Source organism: Salvelinus fontinalis, chromosome 18, assembly GCF_029448725.1.
Source record: "Salvelinus fontinalis isolate EN_2023a chromosome 18, ASM2944872v1, whole genome shotgun sequence".
NCBI classification, from domain to species: Eukaryota; Metazoa; Chordata; class Actinopteri; order Salmoniformes; family Salmonidae; genus Salvelinus; species Salvelinus fontinalis.
In genome coordinates, this window is record NC_074682.1 from 22,655,126 (window position 1) to 22,671,964 (window position 16,839).

General features: G+C 41.8%; 1 protein-coding gene across 1 annotated transcript; it reads right to left on the bottom strand.

Moving 5' to 3' along the window:
• Positions 1-440: 440 nt before the first annotated feature.
• On the bottom strand, positions 441-15,113 carry LOC129815164 (short-chain dehydrogenase/reductase 3-like). Its single transcript, XM_055868648.1, has 6 exons — positions 14,361-15,113; positions 9,303-9,446; positions 5,506-5,625; positions 4,884-5,122; positions 4,625-4,750; positions 441-2,893 (listed from the first exon to the last, which is right to left on the bottom strand). Exons 1-6 carry the CDS (start codon positions 14,553-14,555, stop codon positions 2,809-2,811), a joined length of 909 nt encoding a protein of 302 aa, XP_055724623.1. The 5' UTR covers positions 14,556-15,113; the 3' UTR covers positions 441-2,808.
• Between the last annotated feature and the right edge of the window lie 1,726 nt (positions 15,114-16,839).

The window sequence follows — 16,839 nt, forward strand, 5'->3', positions numbered from 1 at the left end:
CACAGCGTGTGTGTTCGGCCACAGCTATACCCAAAGGCATTTACTGGCCTTCGACACCCTCTGAGCTCACTGGTCCTTTGACCTCTAACCTGCTGCTCAATATTTCTTGTTGTTTGACAGGCCAACCGAGGCTGGAGGTTGGCCCCTTGCTGGGGGTTAGTACTGAACCTTTTATCACACAACCAACCTGCCTCTTGATGGATGAACATAGCATCAGACTGGCAAGAATGCTAATAAAAACGAACAGAGAAATAGGATAAGGCAGTGCAGCAAGTAATACAATGAATGCACTCTTGGTCCTCCTATTTTGGGACATATCTGAGACATTTGTTTCTCTCATTGGAATACAATGACTGCATTGAGTCAGAATATTTATTGCAGGATAATTCCATTCGTCATTGTACTCCTAGCACTTATCAGGGTTTTTTTGGGGGGGGGGGGGGGGGGGGGGGGGCTGTGAGGAACCTGCAGCCAGGAAAGTCAGAGTCAGGGGATCCATGGGATTATGGGAAGTGAGAGACGACAGAATCCTCCACTGCCCAGAATTTTACATGCGTTCGGCATCACTGCAAAACCAGCTAAATGGACTCCAGATCCTAGGGCCTATAACATATTTAATGGATCATTGGAGGGGGACTTTCCAAGCACTTCTGTTGCGATTCCAAATGCTTGGAAATCATATAGGAAAGTACACTTAGGCTTGCAGCTTTAAAGTGAAGCACAAATGTGGCAGATTATTACAGTTAATTTAAGATAAATACAACAATAGTTCCTGATTGCTGATGGGGGAGAAGGCTGTGAAAGAGAGTTTAGAGGACAGTGGACTATATCTGTCTTCGATTGAAACTTTTTTTTTTTTTTTCACCTTTAGTTAACCAGGGCCTGGCCAAGCTAAAGCAAAGCAGTGAGACAAAAACAACACAGAGTTACACATGGGATAAACAAACGTACAGTCAATAACACAAAACAGCTATTGTCTTGATTTGAATCTAAGACAATAGCTGTGCTGAATTCTTCATCAGCTCAAATCCTTTACTACTACTGAAACTTTAGTAATGTTACAAAGCCCTGCATCCTATTTCTTTAGTTACTTCATGCCAGAATGTCAAAAGTGTAGAGTTATTCTGGATGAGGTCAATCAAATAGTGTAACATGTACTGTAATTCTCTCAATCTCTCTCTATGCATCAACACCCCAACCCTAGTCACCCCTCTGCTTCCACCTGGTCCATCAAGCTCAGAGAGAGTGTGTGTGTCTTTCCAAGCCCCCCCCTCTGTCTCCCCCTGTGATTTATCCACTATTTGGCTAACCTTGCTCTGAACCTGCCCCGTGAGACTCAAGCCATTTCAGCCCTCCTCTTCCACCATACTTGCACTACATGGCTCCCTCATCGACCTAGTTCTGTCTCAACATGCCTCTATCTTCTCCCTCCTCTTTCGCAACAGCTATAGCCCACTCAGGGAATGAAAAACAGGCCCTTAACAGAGGCTAAGGTTCTCTCCCAGCAGAGCACATCCTTTCTCCCTCTGTCCAGCCTGGTGTGGGTCACCTAGTGATCACAATGAGCGGCCCTATCGTGAGCGCACAGGAGGGCATTTATGGTTCGCTTGGATTCAAATGAATGTTTATGAGCCTTGTCTGGCAGCCAAAGGGCAGACACTATTCCTGTTTTTACAGTCATCTCTTATTGGTTGGCCTGGGGCTATGTGTGTGTGCTTGCCTTGACTTGTGCTCAGACATAGGGTATGTCACAACAACACAGTTCTGGGTCTCTAGATCTGTGCACTATATATCAATTCATTAAGTGGGTGAAGTTTACCTCTCATAGCGAGGAGTGGAAACCTAACTGTACATTCTTCCTCTGATGCTATGGTACAGTATGTGAAAGTCAGAAGCAAGGCCCATTCATTAATCATTAAAGTCATTCTTCTAAATCAGGTATTCCCCCACACCACATATACTGTAATTTGGACAGGTTATCTTTGATGATCTCAGGGATACATGTTGCAAGGCCTTTTTGAACCATGTTTTAGATTACTCAATAAAACATCTAATGGTTTCATGATTAACCTTTTTCCAGCATGTAACAACTTGAGCCGTGATTCAATCCGAGTGTCAAGTCGACAATGCAGCTCTTAAATGCAATTTAAAATGTCAAGCGCACTATAGAATTGTTTTGGATTGAATTCCAGACCCAACCTACTTAACAATGTATAAGTTAACAGTGTATGGCTCCGTTTTGCCTTCCAATGAATGTTGCTCATTTGCTGTTTCACAGCCTGGCATGTGCAGAGATCTCATGGTTGGCATAACTGAGTTAATATTCTCTATCATGTCATCTGGTTAGCTCTGCTGTGTTGACGACTCACTAGACATTCGCCAGTCTATGTGAACAAAGAGACACTTTGGTTGTCTGTAACATCAATTTATTAATGTGATTCCATTCAAAGACACATGATTGGTAGAAAACAAAGGATAATAAAAAACAGACTTGAAAAAAAAACTGCTGTTTATCCAGATTAGTTTCGCATGGCTTCTGCTCAATGTGTGAATGGTATTTAGTCCGTCCAACTACACACAGGAGATCAAGAATGAGACCAGGATAAGTTCCAGCAGCGTGTAAGTGAAATCTACCCCGTCGGAGCAACAATATACAGCATGCTAAAGTCTCCAAGACACTTTCCTGCATACTTTCAAAACGCTTCCATTGTTTCCCAATGTCCTGTAGCCCATGGATACTTCCCTTCAACATCCTCCAGACTTAGTAAGGTTCCTCTGATATGTATTGACATTCAGGATAATTCGTTTTTATGTCCTCCCCTTGAACGTATTCATGCAGGTATAGCTTCCAGAAAACTTGTGGATCTCTTCAAGAGCAGCTTGTGGCATGAAGCTAGGGTGTGGAGACAGTACAGAGAAATGAGGTTATATATGAGGTTACATATGAGTGAAAGACATGTACAGTTGAAGTCAGAAGTTTACATACACCTTAGCCAAATACATTTAAACTCAGTTTTTCACAATTCCTGACAATTAACCCTAGTAAAAATTCCCTGTCTTACGTCAGTTAGGATCACCACTTTATTTGAAGAATGTGAAATGTCAGAATAATAGTAGAGAGAATGATTTATTTTAGCTTTTATTTCATCACATTCCCAGTGGGTCAGAAGTTTACATACACTCAATTAGTATTTGGTACCATTGCCTTTAAATTGTTTAACTTGGGTCAAACGTTTCGGGTAGCCTTCCACAAGCTTCCCACAATAAGTTGAATTTTTGCCCATTCCTCCTGACAGAGCTGGTGTAACTGAGTCAGGTTTGTAGGCCTCCTTCTTTGCACATGCTTTTTCAGTTCTGCCCACAAATTTTCTATAGGATTGAGGTCAGGGCTTTGTGATGGCCACTCCAATACCTTGACTTTGTTGTCCTTAAGCCATTTTGCCACAACTTTGGAGGTATGCTTGGGGTCATTGTCCATTTGGAAGACCCATTTGCGACCAAGCTTTAACTTCCTGACTGATGTCTTGAGATGTTGCCTCAAGATATCCACATAATTGTCCTTCCTCATGATGCCATCTATTTTGTGAAGTGCACCAGTCCCTCCTGCCGGCAAAGCAACCCCACAACATGACGCTGCCACCCCCGTGGTTCACGGTTGGGATGGTGATCTTCGGCTTGCAAGCCTCCCCTTTTTTCCTCCAAACATAACGATTGTCATTATGGCCAAACAGTTCTATTTTTGTTTCAATATACCAGAGGATATTTCTCCAAAAAGTACGATCTTTGTCTCCATGTGCAGTTGCAAACCGTAGTCTGGCTGTTTTTTGGCGGTTTTGGAGCAGTGGTTTCTTCCTTGTTGAGCGGCCTTTCAGGTTATGTCGATATAGAACTCGTTTTACTGTGGATATAGATACTTTTGTACCCGTTTCCTCCAGCATCTTCACAAGGTCCTTTGATGTTGTTCTGGGATTGATTTGCACTTTTCGCACCAAAGTACGTTAATCTCTAGGACACAGAAAGCGTCTCCTTCCTGAGCGGTATGACGGCTACGTGGTCCCATGGTGGTTATACTTGCGTGATATTGTTTGTACAGATGAACGTGGTACCTTCAGGCGTTTGGAAATTGCTCCCAAGGATGAACCAGACTTGTGGAGTTTTTTTCCTGAGGTCTTGGCTGATTTCTATTGATTTTCCCATGATGTCAAGCAAAGATGCACTGAGTTTGAAGGTAAGCCTTGAAATACATCCACAGGTACACCTCCAATTGACTCAAAATATGTCTATTAGCCTATCAGAAGCTTCTAAAGCCATAACATCGTTTTCTGGAATTTTCCAAGCTGTTTAAAGGCACAGTCAACTTAGTGTAAGTAAACTTCTGACCCACTGGAATTGTGATAGAGTGAGTTATAAGTGAAATAATCTGTCTGTAAACAATTGTTGGAAAAATTACTTGTGTCATGCACAAAGTAGATGTCCTAACCAACTTGCCAAAACTCTAGTTTGATAACAAGAAATGTATGGAGTGGTTGTAAAACAAGTTTTAAGGACTCCAACCTAAGTGTATGTAAACTTCCGACTTCAATTGTATGTACTTTAAATAGGCCAAAATGATATGAGACATTACCTTTTGAGGACAACGAGAGCATGCATGGTCCAGGGCATGTAAACGTAGGCTGTGTTAGTCCTGACTGCATCCACAGTCCTTTCAGCAACTCTCTCTGGCTTGAGGGGAGGGAAGAGCGCTGGAAATCTACAGGACCAGAAAACCCAGAGAGATTAACTTTACCGTAACTACAATACATGCATGAAGAAAATGGTGCATGGCAGTAGTGGTGGTGTAATCTAAACTAGATTGTGAAGAACCATGTCGTAGGCTTGCTGACCTGACTCTCATGCCCTGGAACATCTCAGTGTTGGTGTGGAAGGGGAGCACGGTGGTGCAACCCACCCCGGGACAGTCCAGCAGGCCCAGAGTCAGGCTCTCCATGAAGGCCAGGGAGGAGGCCTTGGAGGTGCAGTAGTCGATGGCCCCAGGGATGGGCGACTGGGACAGGATGGAGTTTATACAGACCACGTGGCCATGCTGGAGCTCCAGCATCCGTGGCAGGAAGGCCTTTGTAGTCTGGATGAGGGAGAAGAAGGGGGGAGGGAATTGGGGAAAATGTACAGTTATACACATGAAAAAGAGACACACAGAGGAAGCAGGCCCAAGTGGAGCCACAGATTGAGTTTCATTTTTTTTTAGCTGATGATTGCATTTATGCAACCTGGAAGTTTGATCTCTATTCAAACAGAGACTGCTATAGGTTTCAGAGGCCCTCTGATGTTCTACCTAGGGGCTGAAGCAGTAAGCCTATAATTTGGAAATACCCCAACACTCCTGTAAAGTAAGCTGAGACTGACATGAAGGGACATTGGCCAATAAAAGCACTTTTGGAGAATGATAAGATTGATCTAACTGTAAGGAAGCACACACCTCTCTTCCTAAACCTCAACAACACTTACCCAGAACTGCCCCATTGTGTTGATATGTTGAGATTTCAAAAGACAGTCATCGTCGCTGTCCATCAGACTTTTCCCATGGACCACTGCAGCGTTATTCACCAGAATCGTAACATCTCCCACCTGAAAAAATAATAACAAAACAAATGTCAGAATCAACACTGACGTTTTTTTATTAAGAGGATTTAACCATTTTTTCCTACCTACTTTCTTTTCATGTGAAGTTATGTTGTAGAGCTGACTCATATTCAACACGCTTATCTTATCTTGACATTGCAATTGAGGTGTAATCTCCACAGTACCAGTCAAAAGTTTGGACACGCCTACTCATTCTCAAGGGTTTTTCATAATTTCTAATATTTTCTACATTGTAGAATAATAGTGAAGATATCGAAACTATGAAAAAACTCATGGAATCATGTAGTAAGCAAAGAAGTGCTAAACAAATCAAAATATATTTTATATTTGAGATTCTCAAAGTAGCCACCCTTTGCACTTGAAGAAGCTTTCAAAGTTGTTAAAATTTTTCAGATTGACTGATCTTAATGTCTTAAAGTAATGATGGACTGTCGTTTTTTTTGCTTATTTGAACTGTTCTTGCCATAATATGGACTTAGTCTTTTACCAAATAGGGCTATCTTCTGTATACCCCCCTACCTTGTCACAACACAACTGATTGGCTGAAATGCATTAAGAAGGAAAGAAATTCCACAAATGAACTTTTAACAAGGCACACCTTATTTAAAAAATAATAATTTTACTCCTCTTCGAAGGACAAATATCTTTTAGTTTTTTTTACAGCTTTTCTGCTACATATACAGTTGAAGTCGGAAGTTTACATACACTTAGGTTGGAGTCATTAAAACTATTTTTTCAACCACTCCACAAATTTCTTGTTAACAAACTATAGTTTTGGCAAGTCGGCTAGGACATCGATGTCATGGCTTTAGAACCTTCTGGTAGGCTAATTGACATAATTTGAGTCAATTGGAGGTGTACCTGTGGATGTATTTCAAGGCCTACCTTCAAACTCGGTGCCTCTTTGCTTGACATCATGGGAAATCAATAGAAATCAGCCACAAAAATAGTAGACCTCCACAAGTCTGGTTCATCCTTGGGAGCAATTTCAAAACGCCTGAATGTACCACGTTCATCTGTACAAACAATATTACGTAAGTATAAACACCATGGGACCACGCAGCCGTCATACCGCTCAGGAAGGAGACACGTTCGGTCTCCTAGAGACGAATGTACTTTGATGCGAAAAGTGCAAATCAATCCCAGATCAACAGCAAAGGACCTTGTGAAGATGCTGGAGGAAACAGGTACAAAAGTATCTATATCCACAGAAAAATGAGTCCTATATCGACATAACCTGAAAGGCCGCTCAGCAAGGAAGAAGCCACTGCTTCAAAACCTCCATAAAACAGCCAGACTACGGATTGCAACTGCACATGGGGACAAAGATCGTAATTTTTGGAGAAATATCCTCTGGTCTGATGAAACAAAAATGGCCATAATGACCATCATTATGTTTGGAGGTAAAAGGGGGAGGCTTGCAAGCCGAAGAACACCATCCCAACCGTGAAGCACGGGGTGGCAGCATCATGTTGTGGGGGTGCTTTGCTGCAGGAGGGACTGGTGCCCTTCACAAAATAGATGGCATCATGAGGTAGGAAAATTATGTGGATATATTGAGGCAACATCTCAAAACATCAGTCAGGAAGTTAAAGCTTGGTCGCAAATGGGTCTTCCAAATGGACAATGACCCCAAGCATACTTTCAAAGTTGTGGCAAAATGGCCTAAGAACAACAAAGTCAAGGTATTGGAGTGGCCATCACAAAGCCCTGACCTCAATCCTATAGAAAATGTGTGGGCATAACTGAAAAAAAGCGAGTACGAGCAAGGAGGCCTACAAACCTGATTCAGTTACACCAGCTCTGTCAGGAGGAATGGGCAAAAATTCCCCCAACTTATTGTGGGAAGCTTGTGGAAGGCTACCTGAAACGTTTGACCCAAGTTAAACAATTTAAAGGCAACGCTACCAAATACTAATTGAGTGTATGTAAACTTCTGACCCACTGAAAGAAATAAAAGCTAAAATAAATCATTCTCTCTACTATTATTCTGACATTTCACATTCTTAAAATAAAGTGGTGATCCTAACTGACCTAAGACAGGGCATTTTTACTTGGATTAAATGTTAGGAATTGTGAAGAACTGAGTTTAAATGTAGTTGGCTAAGGTGTATGTAAACTTCCGACTTCAACTGTACATACATTTTACGTATATATTTTGCATGCACATTTTGAATACACATTTTACATGGTACTTTTATATAAATCAGTCAAATAACAATAATACATTACCAAACATAAATAATTTAATCCCACCCCTCAGCCACTCTCAGCCAATCCTACCTATCACCATAGACCACCCTCGTTTGCTTTCCATGTACCATATATTTTTCAATTGTGCTGTGATGTTTTATATCATTTTTTAACCTGTCTAATCGTATAGAATCCACAGATTGTGAGCTAAAGCTGAAAACCTTGGCCTCCTGAGTGACGCAGTGGTCTAAGGCACTGCATTGCAGTTGATAGCAGTGCTGCTAGAGATCCTGGTTCGAGTCCAGGCTTTGTCGCAGTCAGCTGCGACCTGGAGACCCATGGGGCGGCACACAATTGGCACAGTGTCGTCCCGTTTAGGGTTTGGCTGGCAGGGATGTCCTTGTCCCATTGCGCTCTAGTGACTCCTGTGGCGGGCCGGGCGCACGCAAGCTGACATGGTTGCCGGGTGTATGGTGTTTCCTCCGACACATTGGTGTGGCTGGCTTCCAGGTTAAGCGGGCATTGTGTCAAGAAGCAGTGCGGCTTGGTTGGGTCGTGTTTTGGAGGACGCATGGCTCTTTACCTTCGCATCTCCCGAGTTCGTACGGGAGTTGCAGCGATGAGACAAGACTGTAACTACCAATTGGGGAGAAAAAGGGGTAAAAGATGAAAAACTTTCCTACGAGTAATATTTATTGACTGACTATGGCTTTCCAAATCACCCAACCCTGCTATTTGTAAGGTTAATTTTAAGTGCATGTTGTGATTTTTTTTACCATTCCTTAACCTGTGACCAGAAACAAGCAACATAGGGCAATACCAGAATAAATGATCTATTGATTCTGTCTCTTCGCAGCAAAATCTACAGAGCTGAGAATGTTGTACGCACCATATATATAGCATTCTTTTGGTGGCAAGAATTTTATATAATAATTTACATTAAAAACTCTAAGTGTTGAATCAAGTGTAGTTTTTTGTACCAGTTCATAAACCATGTGCCATGGAATTGGTACATCAGAAATCTCTTTCCATTTAGTTTGTAACCTGTATGGCACAACTGTTAATTGAAAGGCATGAGAGAACGCCAAGAGTGTGCAAAGCTGTCATCAAGGCCACTTTGAATAATATAAAATATAAAATATATTTTGATTTGTTTAGCACATTTTTCATTACTAAATGATTCCATATGTGTTATTTCATAGTTCTGATGTCTTCACTATTATTCTACCATGTAGAAAATAGTACAAATAAAGAAAAACCCTGGAATGAGTAGGTGTGGCCAAACTTTTGACTGGTACTGTATGTCAGATGGGGAGAGGATTTAAATAACGATGAATCCCTGCCAGTTCTGTAGACAGGAGTAACAGCAGTGAGAAAAACCTTGACCCATGAGCGTTTCACTGGCTCCAAACAATATTTTGTATTTGTGTGGATTTTTGGGGGATTTATAATAGATCTAAATAGCATACCTTCTCCCTGACCACCTTGGCCTGCTTGTAAACTTCCTCCCGATTGGCCACGTCGCACAGGAAGTAGTGGCACTCTGTTCCAAATTGGGAGATATCTTCGCATGTCTCTTTCAAGCACTTCTCTGTGCGCCCCCACAGGATCACCTGTAGATGGTAAACATTAGCCAAGGGTTATAAAATAGGGTTATAAAATTGCATAACAGTGTAATATGCTCTGAATAAAATATGAGCAATTAGCTCAGCTAAATGAATAGTGATATTTTGCTTTTCAACAATCAGTCAACAATCAGCTATCTGTACACTTATTGTTGTCGAAATCCTGAGAAAAACATGGCTAAAATACGTTTAATGGGTAGCCAAAGCCAAACAACTATGCCGATGACACATGCTCTCAACAAGTGTACAGACATTTCATGTTTGCAGCATTTGGCCCTAGGATGAGATGAGATAATTTGGTTGAAATGTTCCTTTCATTCAGAGAACAGAGAGGCCATGTTTAGAAGCAACAAATAGTTTCAGAGCGAGATTAAGGGGGTGGGGTTGCAGTGTGAATGAAACGTCTCTTCATCAGCCTGGAGAGGGTAAATTAAGCTCAGTCATTTGAGCAGGGAACATGGGCTAGAATGGAGGTGGGGGGCAGCGATTGGGCAATTAGATCCGTCAGTCTTTGGGGTCAGGGAAAGGTAATGAAATCAGGGGGTGAGCCCTCCTCATCTCTCAAACACACATTCTCAAAGAGATTACACGGCCTGTTGGGCAGATGAACCCAGTCATTTCTGGTCAGGGAGTCTGAAAACAGTTTGTGTGTGAAGTGCTGATGGGGCCAGTGTAGGGCTTGGCTGGTTGCCAGTGACCAAGGTTAATATTTTTGCAGAAAGTCCTCTCGAAAGTGATCCTGTGTGTGTGTGTCTTTCATCCACCCACCCTTACAGTATGATATCAATATTGTGTGAATACAAAAAAATCTTAATTCTACATGTAGATAAGGAAGATAACAAACACAAGCAGAGGTCACAGTGACATCCTTGTTCTGATGGAGAAGAGTACAGAGACAGCCAGGCTATAGCCACTAATTTATTTAGGAATGAATAGGAGGATAGTAAATGTATATCTCAGCATCTTAAACATGCATAGCTAGCTTGCCGAAGGTTTTTGTCTTGTTTTACTGCAACACTAAATCTATGGCAATCTGAGCAGCTGTCTGTGACAGTGTATTCAGATCCCACCAATGTTTTAATGAAGCTTGTCCCTATGGGCTTATGTTTACTTGCATAATGGGAGAATTAAGACTGTAAAGTGAAATGTTTGCTTTGGGGGAGATACGGGAGGGTCACAATCTGCATGATATGCAGTTTTGATCAAGTTCCAAGAGTAAAAATGTTTGGCTTTCCACTGGATGGGTCTTTGTTTGAGTTTCTTTAGATTGCTTTTTTGTTTGCTTCGTTTGCCAGCCCATTTGAGTAATCAGCAGAAGTGAATGGATGGGTCTAGGTAAATTACTGAAAGCCTTTAATAGGATTTCATCCTAACAAACAAACCTGACATTTCTCATTAAAAATCACCACTCACACTGTGCTCTCCTGTTATTTCATTCATAATGCTTATCTGCCAGTCCCAACACACTGGGGCTTCAGGATAAACAATGGCCGGCCAAATCTAGAGCTATCAGCTTAGAATGTCTAAGTGTTACGGAAAACTAATTCTAAATTCCCTCACATCGTTTATCTCTGATAAACCAGTGATTACTATGTCTGAGGTGCCATATCTGACAAGATTAAACAACATTCACCAATTGTGTAAAATTGATGGTCTGTTCAAGGACATGATTTATTCAAAGACAGTAAGTCTTGCAAATCTCCAAGTGTTGGTGTATCAGGGTGCAATGATGATGAACTGGCGATGTGGTGGGCCTCATCCACATCTCTACACCAGAACCCAATAATATTTCACAAGGGAAAAAATGGGTTCAAGGATGGGCATGAACCCTCTTCTTCACACCAGTTGTAGGGGATAGGGGCTAGCAGGGAGGGGGCACGGGGAGGGGAAACAGGGAGTTCAGGAGGCAGTCGCCTGCCCTACCGCTGTCTAATTAGTGCGGAGACAACAGGGTCAGTTGCAGGGCAATACCCAGCTGGGAGCAGTGTGCTTCCCGCCTCCACACACACACACACACACACACACACACACACACACACACACACACACACACACACACACACACACACACACACACACACACACACACACACACACACACACACACACACACACACACACACACACACACACACACACACACACACACACAATAGAGCTTGCCAATGTATAAAGCCACTATCAACCTGGGTAGAGGCATATGTTCCCAGTTCTCCTAATGAGTAGCCGGTGCTGAGAAAGATGCCAATATCTCTTACTATCTTCAATTGTACTTTCTTCTCCACATGTTCAAAATATTATGATCCACAAATTGAGTCGCAAAAACAAAATGCCCCACTAAGTACCTTATTAAATTCTACATGCTGACATTTTTAACCAAGGGGATTTTGGATTTCTGGTTTAGGATACCAGTGGAATATATTTGAATTGCATAGGGTACATTGAGAGCATATGTGGATATGTTGCTTCAACCTCTGAAACATTTATTGTGGTTGTGCTAGAGGCCCCCTCCCTCTTTCTCTGAACTTGGGTGCTCAGCTTTTGTAAAGTTGCTGTGGTTTATTGTTTTAGTGCTTCACTCTATAACGGCTCTTTTGACGACACACACAAGGCCTCACTCCCCCTCTCACCAGTCTCTCCTTTTCACCTCGCATCATTCTTTCATCAATGCTGTGGCTAGTGCACTCCCTACCGTGAAAGAACCAAAGCTGCTAGAGAGAATAGAGAAATTCCGTCTGCCAATCACAATGGACCTCAAACTGGGGTAAAGTCTTTCCTAGAGGTTATTTGTGATGAATGTCCTACCTCTTTTTAGCATATCTTAGGCAGGGAGTGATTGTGAGGCACATTAGTGCAGGTGTTGTTTTCAAAGCCTTCACACCTTGATAATACACAACAATGGGGTCCTGACAAGAATGGTGACTTCCTTTGTTGTGCAGCTGCAAATTATAGCTTTTAAAAGCCACAGGTTTTTTGTGGGTTGTTCCCTGAGGAGATGTTGATGGAAGGATGAAGAGCAAGGCCAAAGCACTTAAAGTTAAAATGGGGGATTTTAGCTTGGACAGGATATGCAAAAGCTGCAACATGTGGTGCTCCATAGGACAATTCATAAAGCTATAATTATTCCTCTAAGTTGCATGGGTGAAAATACAACTAGCTATTTAATCATTTGTAAAAAAAAAAAAAAAAAAATTAAACAAATAAAGTGGGGGTGGGGGGGTGGTATTCATATGGAATCATTGTGAAATGCTTATGTCTCCATCTGTGTGTCTGAGACTCTGTCCATTACAATTCAGAGCTAACAGAACACTATGGTGGCTCGCTATGCACTCAGCTGTGTAATGTTTGGATTGTAATTGGAATAGTGGGTAGTCTGACCAGTAGTGGCGGCCTGGCGGGGACTGTCAATGTAGTCACTGGGGCATTTCAAGCATAAGTGACTGTTTCTTGTTAAGGAGGAGGGTGGGGACATGCTATTTATAAGAGCTTTGGCTGACGGGATGCATCGTTTGGATGGGTGAGGCAGCTGAAACATGCCATCTTCCTCTGTGGGCTTCATTTCACCTCAATAATAAACTCAGTGTAAGGTAGCAGGTTGACGTTTATTGTCATGAGTCTTGTCCTGGAGGCAGAACTGGGCGATTTCTCCTTGGATAGGCCAGCTGCTAAGTCAAAATTGACTATATTGTAAAAATTCATGAAAACAAAAGTGTGCTTTTGGTATTAAATTAAGGTTAGGGTTAGGAATTGTGGTTAGCAGTGTGGTTAAGGTTAAGTTAAGTTTCTGCCTTGCTGGTTTGCTTGAAAAACACATCTGAATCAGTGTTTTATTATGGCAATGTGATGTCTTGTGTAGGCACTTGGCACAGTTCGTGTTGTTATGCTAGTCCCAGCAGGACTACAACATTTCTCCTGAGGATTATGTGATTAGCTTTTAAACATGTTTCTTCAGAAAGTTGAAAAAGTTCATCCCAATTCCATAGAAGTGGTATGTTATCACTTGATCAAGGTCACTCCTGTTGGCAGTCATCAACAATAAAACTTTATTCTGGACATTCATGATGCTTGATCTCATCCTATATCAATGTTAAGCCATAACTCCTTTTTTTCTGAGCTTTGGCTGAACAGAAATCGTTCCGTGAGTCACTATAATACGTCAGCGGTCAAATGGTCAGAGACTTTTGCCCTTCTGCAGACTTACTCCTGAGTGGCGCAGTGGTTTAAGGCACTGCATCTCTGTGCTTAGAGGTGTCACTACAGACACGCTGGTTCAAATCCAGGCTGTATCACAACCGGCTGTGATTGGGAGTCCCATAGGGCGCTGCACATTTGGCCCAGCGTCGTTAGGGTTTGGCCAGTGTAGGGCTGTCATTGTAAATAAGAATTTGTTCTTAACTGACTTGCCTAGTTAAACAATAGTCTGTTGTGCCAAAATTGAGGGCCCTGTCCTGCAATATAATTGGCTGATCTACTCCTAAGGTCAAGACCCATTCATGTTACAGAGGAAACAATAGATTGGAGGAACAAGTGGACAAACTAATGTAGGCTACTTGCTGCAAACCTATGGCGCTTAAGAAAATAAGGGAGGGGGGGTAGTACGTCAATACAAATAATAGCTATGGATAGAAGTGTTCATAAAAAAGACTAGGTATCGCACAGAAGGTGTTCAGAGGTTGGCTACAGGGTATCAACTCAATGATCGTTATAACCATGTAGCCTAATCAATGAGCGTACAATTCAAAAGATATGAAAACATGCACAGGTCTGGGGAACTATAGGCTATTTTAGGAGTGCTCATATTACTCAAGGTTAAGTAAAACCCAATCACGTTTGATGCTCAACAAGTTGCATAATACAATTAATAAAGTGCAGAAACTAAACGCATGCATGTGTTTTATTTACCTTTTTAGCCCCCTGCTTGGCAAACTCCTGAGCCAGGTGACGACCGATACCGCGTCCCCCGCCTGTGATCAGGACCACCTCCTTGATCAGGGTTCTTCGTCTACTTGGTAGCAGTAAGTACACACTTGCTTTCAATATGTAGTAGACAATGTGTATGGGGAAAAACACTATACAGCTCAAACACTTAAAATCCATGTTACTTATTCTTACAGTAATCTAAATTCTCTCAATTTTTCGAACACAAGTTTGATATCCTCCAATCGTGATGTCCTCTGCAGAGCGGTTTTTAGGTAAATATCTGGTTAAAACCAAACTCAAACTAGCCAACTGCAGCAGTTGAAGTCAATGTTTCATAACATTTAGGCAATTATGTCCCAAGCTCAGAAATGCGTCAATATACGGAGCTCTGGCATGTTTATCGATTATTCAGGTTATTGGCAAACTATTATTTTTGACTAATGACCATATTACACCGGTAGTCCGCTGTTACTTTTCAAGTAACCTAAAGAAGGCGAGAGTGTCTCCGAAGGCATGCGCTACTGAATCGTCTACACAACAAGTGTGTTGTGTTCCTATCCTTGGACGTTACCGCCTCTGACTCCGATAGCTTACTTTATAGCGCTCTGACTACCCGTCCCCGCAGTGTTGAAAAAAAGACCTGCGATCTGAAGGGAGTTTTTTTAAAGACCATTAATCCTGATTGACAGGTTGAATGGTGAGGAATATATTGCTTTACTGTGTGTCGACTGTGACTGGTTTTATTTCTACCCAGCCCCGAGACGTGTCTGCCACAACTGCTGTGATGCCGTGAAGTCATATTTCAGTATTTCAGCCCTCTATTAAAATCAAGACTTTTCTTCCTCCCTAAGTTGTTTACAGTGAGTTAAATGCTTGGTTTTACGGTTTTTGAGATGTGCCAATGTTTCTCAATTCTCCTTCAAGCTGTCACACTCTCTGGGAAATAATAGTTGGATAAGTTTCTCATGCACATGAGAAGTGCCATAACCTACTTGGATAGCTTACTTTGAATAGTTTGATGAGACAACATTCACCCAAACTGGTTGGGCTTGGTTACATCACCTGTATCCTACATTACCAGTATCAACGTTTAAAAAAAACACACACACTTTCACATAAGATGCTGCTGCTACTCTGTTTATTGTATATCCTGATTGCCTAGTCACTTTTACCTCTACCTACATACTATATTACCTCAATTACCTCAACTACCTTGTACCCCTGCACAATGACTTGGTACCAGTACTCCTTGTATATATATCCTCGTTGTTATTTTATTATGTTACTATTTACTTATTTAAAAAATTTATTTAGCAAGTATTTTTCTTACTTTTTAACTCTGCATTGTTGTGAATGGGCTCATAAGTAAGCATTTCACAGTATAGTCTACAGCTGTTGTATTCGGTGCATGTGACCAATACATTTTTATTTGATTTTACACGCACGCACACACGCGCGCACAAACACACACACACACACACACACACACACACACACACACACACACACACACACACACACACACACACACACACACACACACACACACACACACACACACACACACACACACACACACACACACACACACACACACACACACACACACACACACAATCTCTCTCTCTCTCTCTCTCTCTACATGTATCTTTCTATCTCTCTGTCTATAATCACAATGTATCAGATATTTGTTATGACTGTGTGTTTTGCTGCTTGTAAAAAAATATTTTGATCCACTCCTTTTTTTAAAGTGTATATGGTGGGAGGAAAAGTGATCAATACTCTATAGATTTTTTGGAGAACCACCCTCACATGATGAGTAACCTTGCCTGAGACCTTAAGTCTTGCATGAGCTCCCTGAGCTAATGTCTAGACTTGAGCTGTGGGCTAACACAGTGGTGACCAGGTGACCCGAGTTCAAACCCAGTTGGCCACATCTGCATTGACCTATCTATTACAAGTAAATACACAGGTTTTACTATCTGCATTGACCTACCTATTACAGGTAAATACACAGGTTTTACTATGTGATGTAAAAGTTGGTCTATCTAGCTGACATGAAAAAAGGGTGCTTTTGGCATATATAATGGTGGCATACATAATTACACACTACTTCATGTGATAAAAGTTCATTTCAATGCATGAGAAGATGGGGCGCTGTGAAGACTAGACATAAAGACCCCTGATCTAGTGATCTGTCACTTGAAACACATCTCTCTCTGTGACAATACAGAAATGGGTCAGTCCCAGAAACTTGGCAAGGTAAGAATTAGGGACCTGCATAAATACCTCCTAAACAAATCCAGTAAATTCATGGGCTGCAGACAAGATTCCAGTCTGTGATTTTTGGGCCAGGCCCTGTGATTTTTGCTGGGTATAGCTGATGAATGGAGGGCTTTTTCAGAAACTGGGATGGGTTTAAGAGAGCAGCTTGACAATGGCGGCTTTGTGCTGGGCTCAG

Coding starts and splice junctions, on each gene's coding strand:
- LOC129815164 (XM_055868648.1), bottom strand. CDS start 14,555: ATGGATTTTAAGTGTTTGAGCTGTATAGTGTTTTTCCCCATACACATT. Junction 5,123..5,505: donor ACACAATGGGGCAGTTCTGG/GTAAGTGTTGTT, acceptor TCCCTCATCCAG/ACTACAAAGGCCTTCCTGCC. Junction 4,751..4,883: donor TTCCAGGGCATGAGAGTCAG/GTCAGCAAGCCT, acceptor CTGGTCCTGTAG/ATTTCCAGCGCTCTTCCCTC.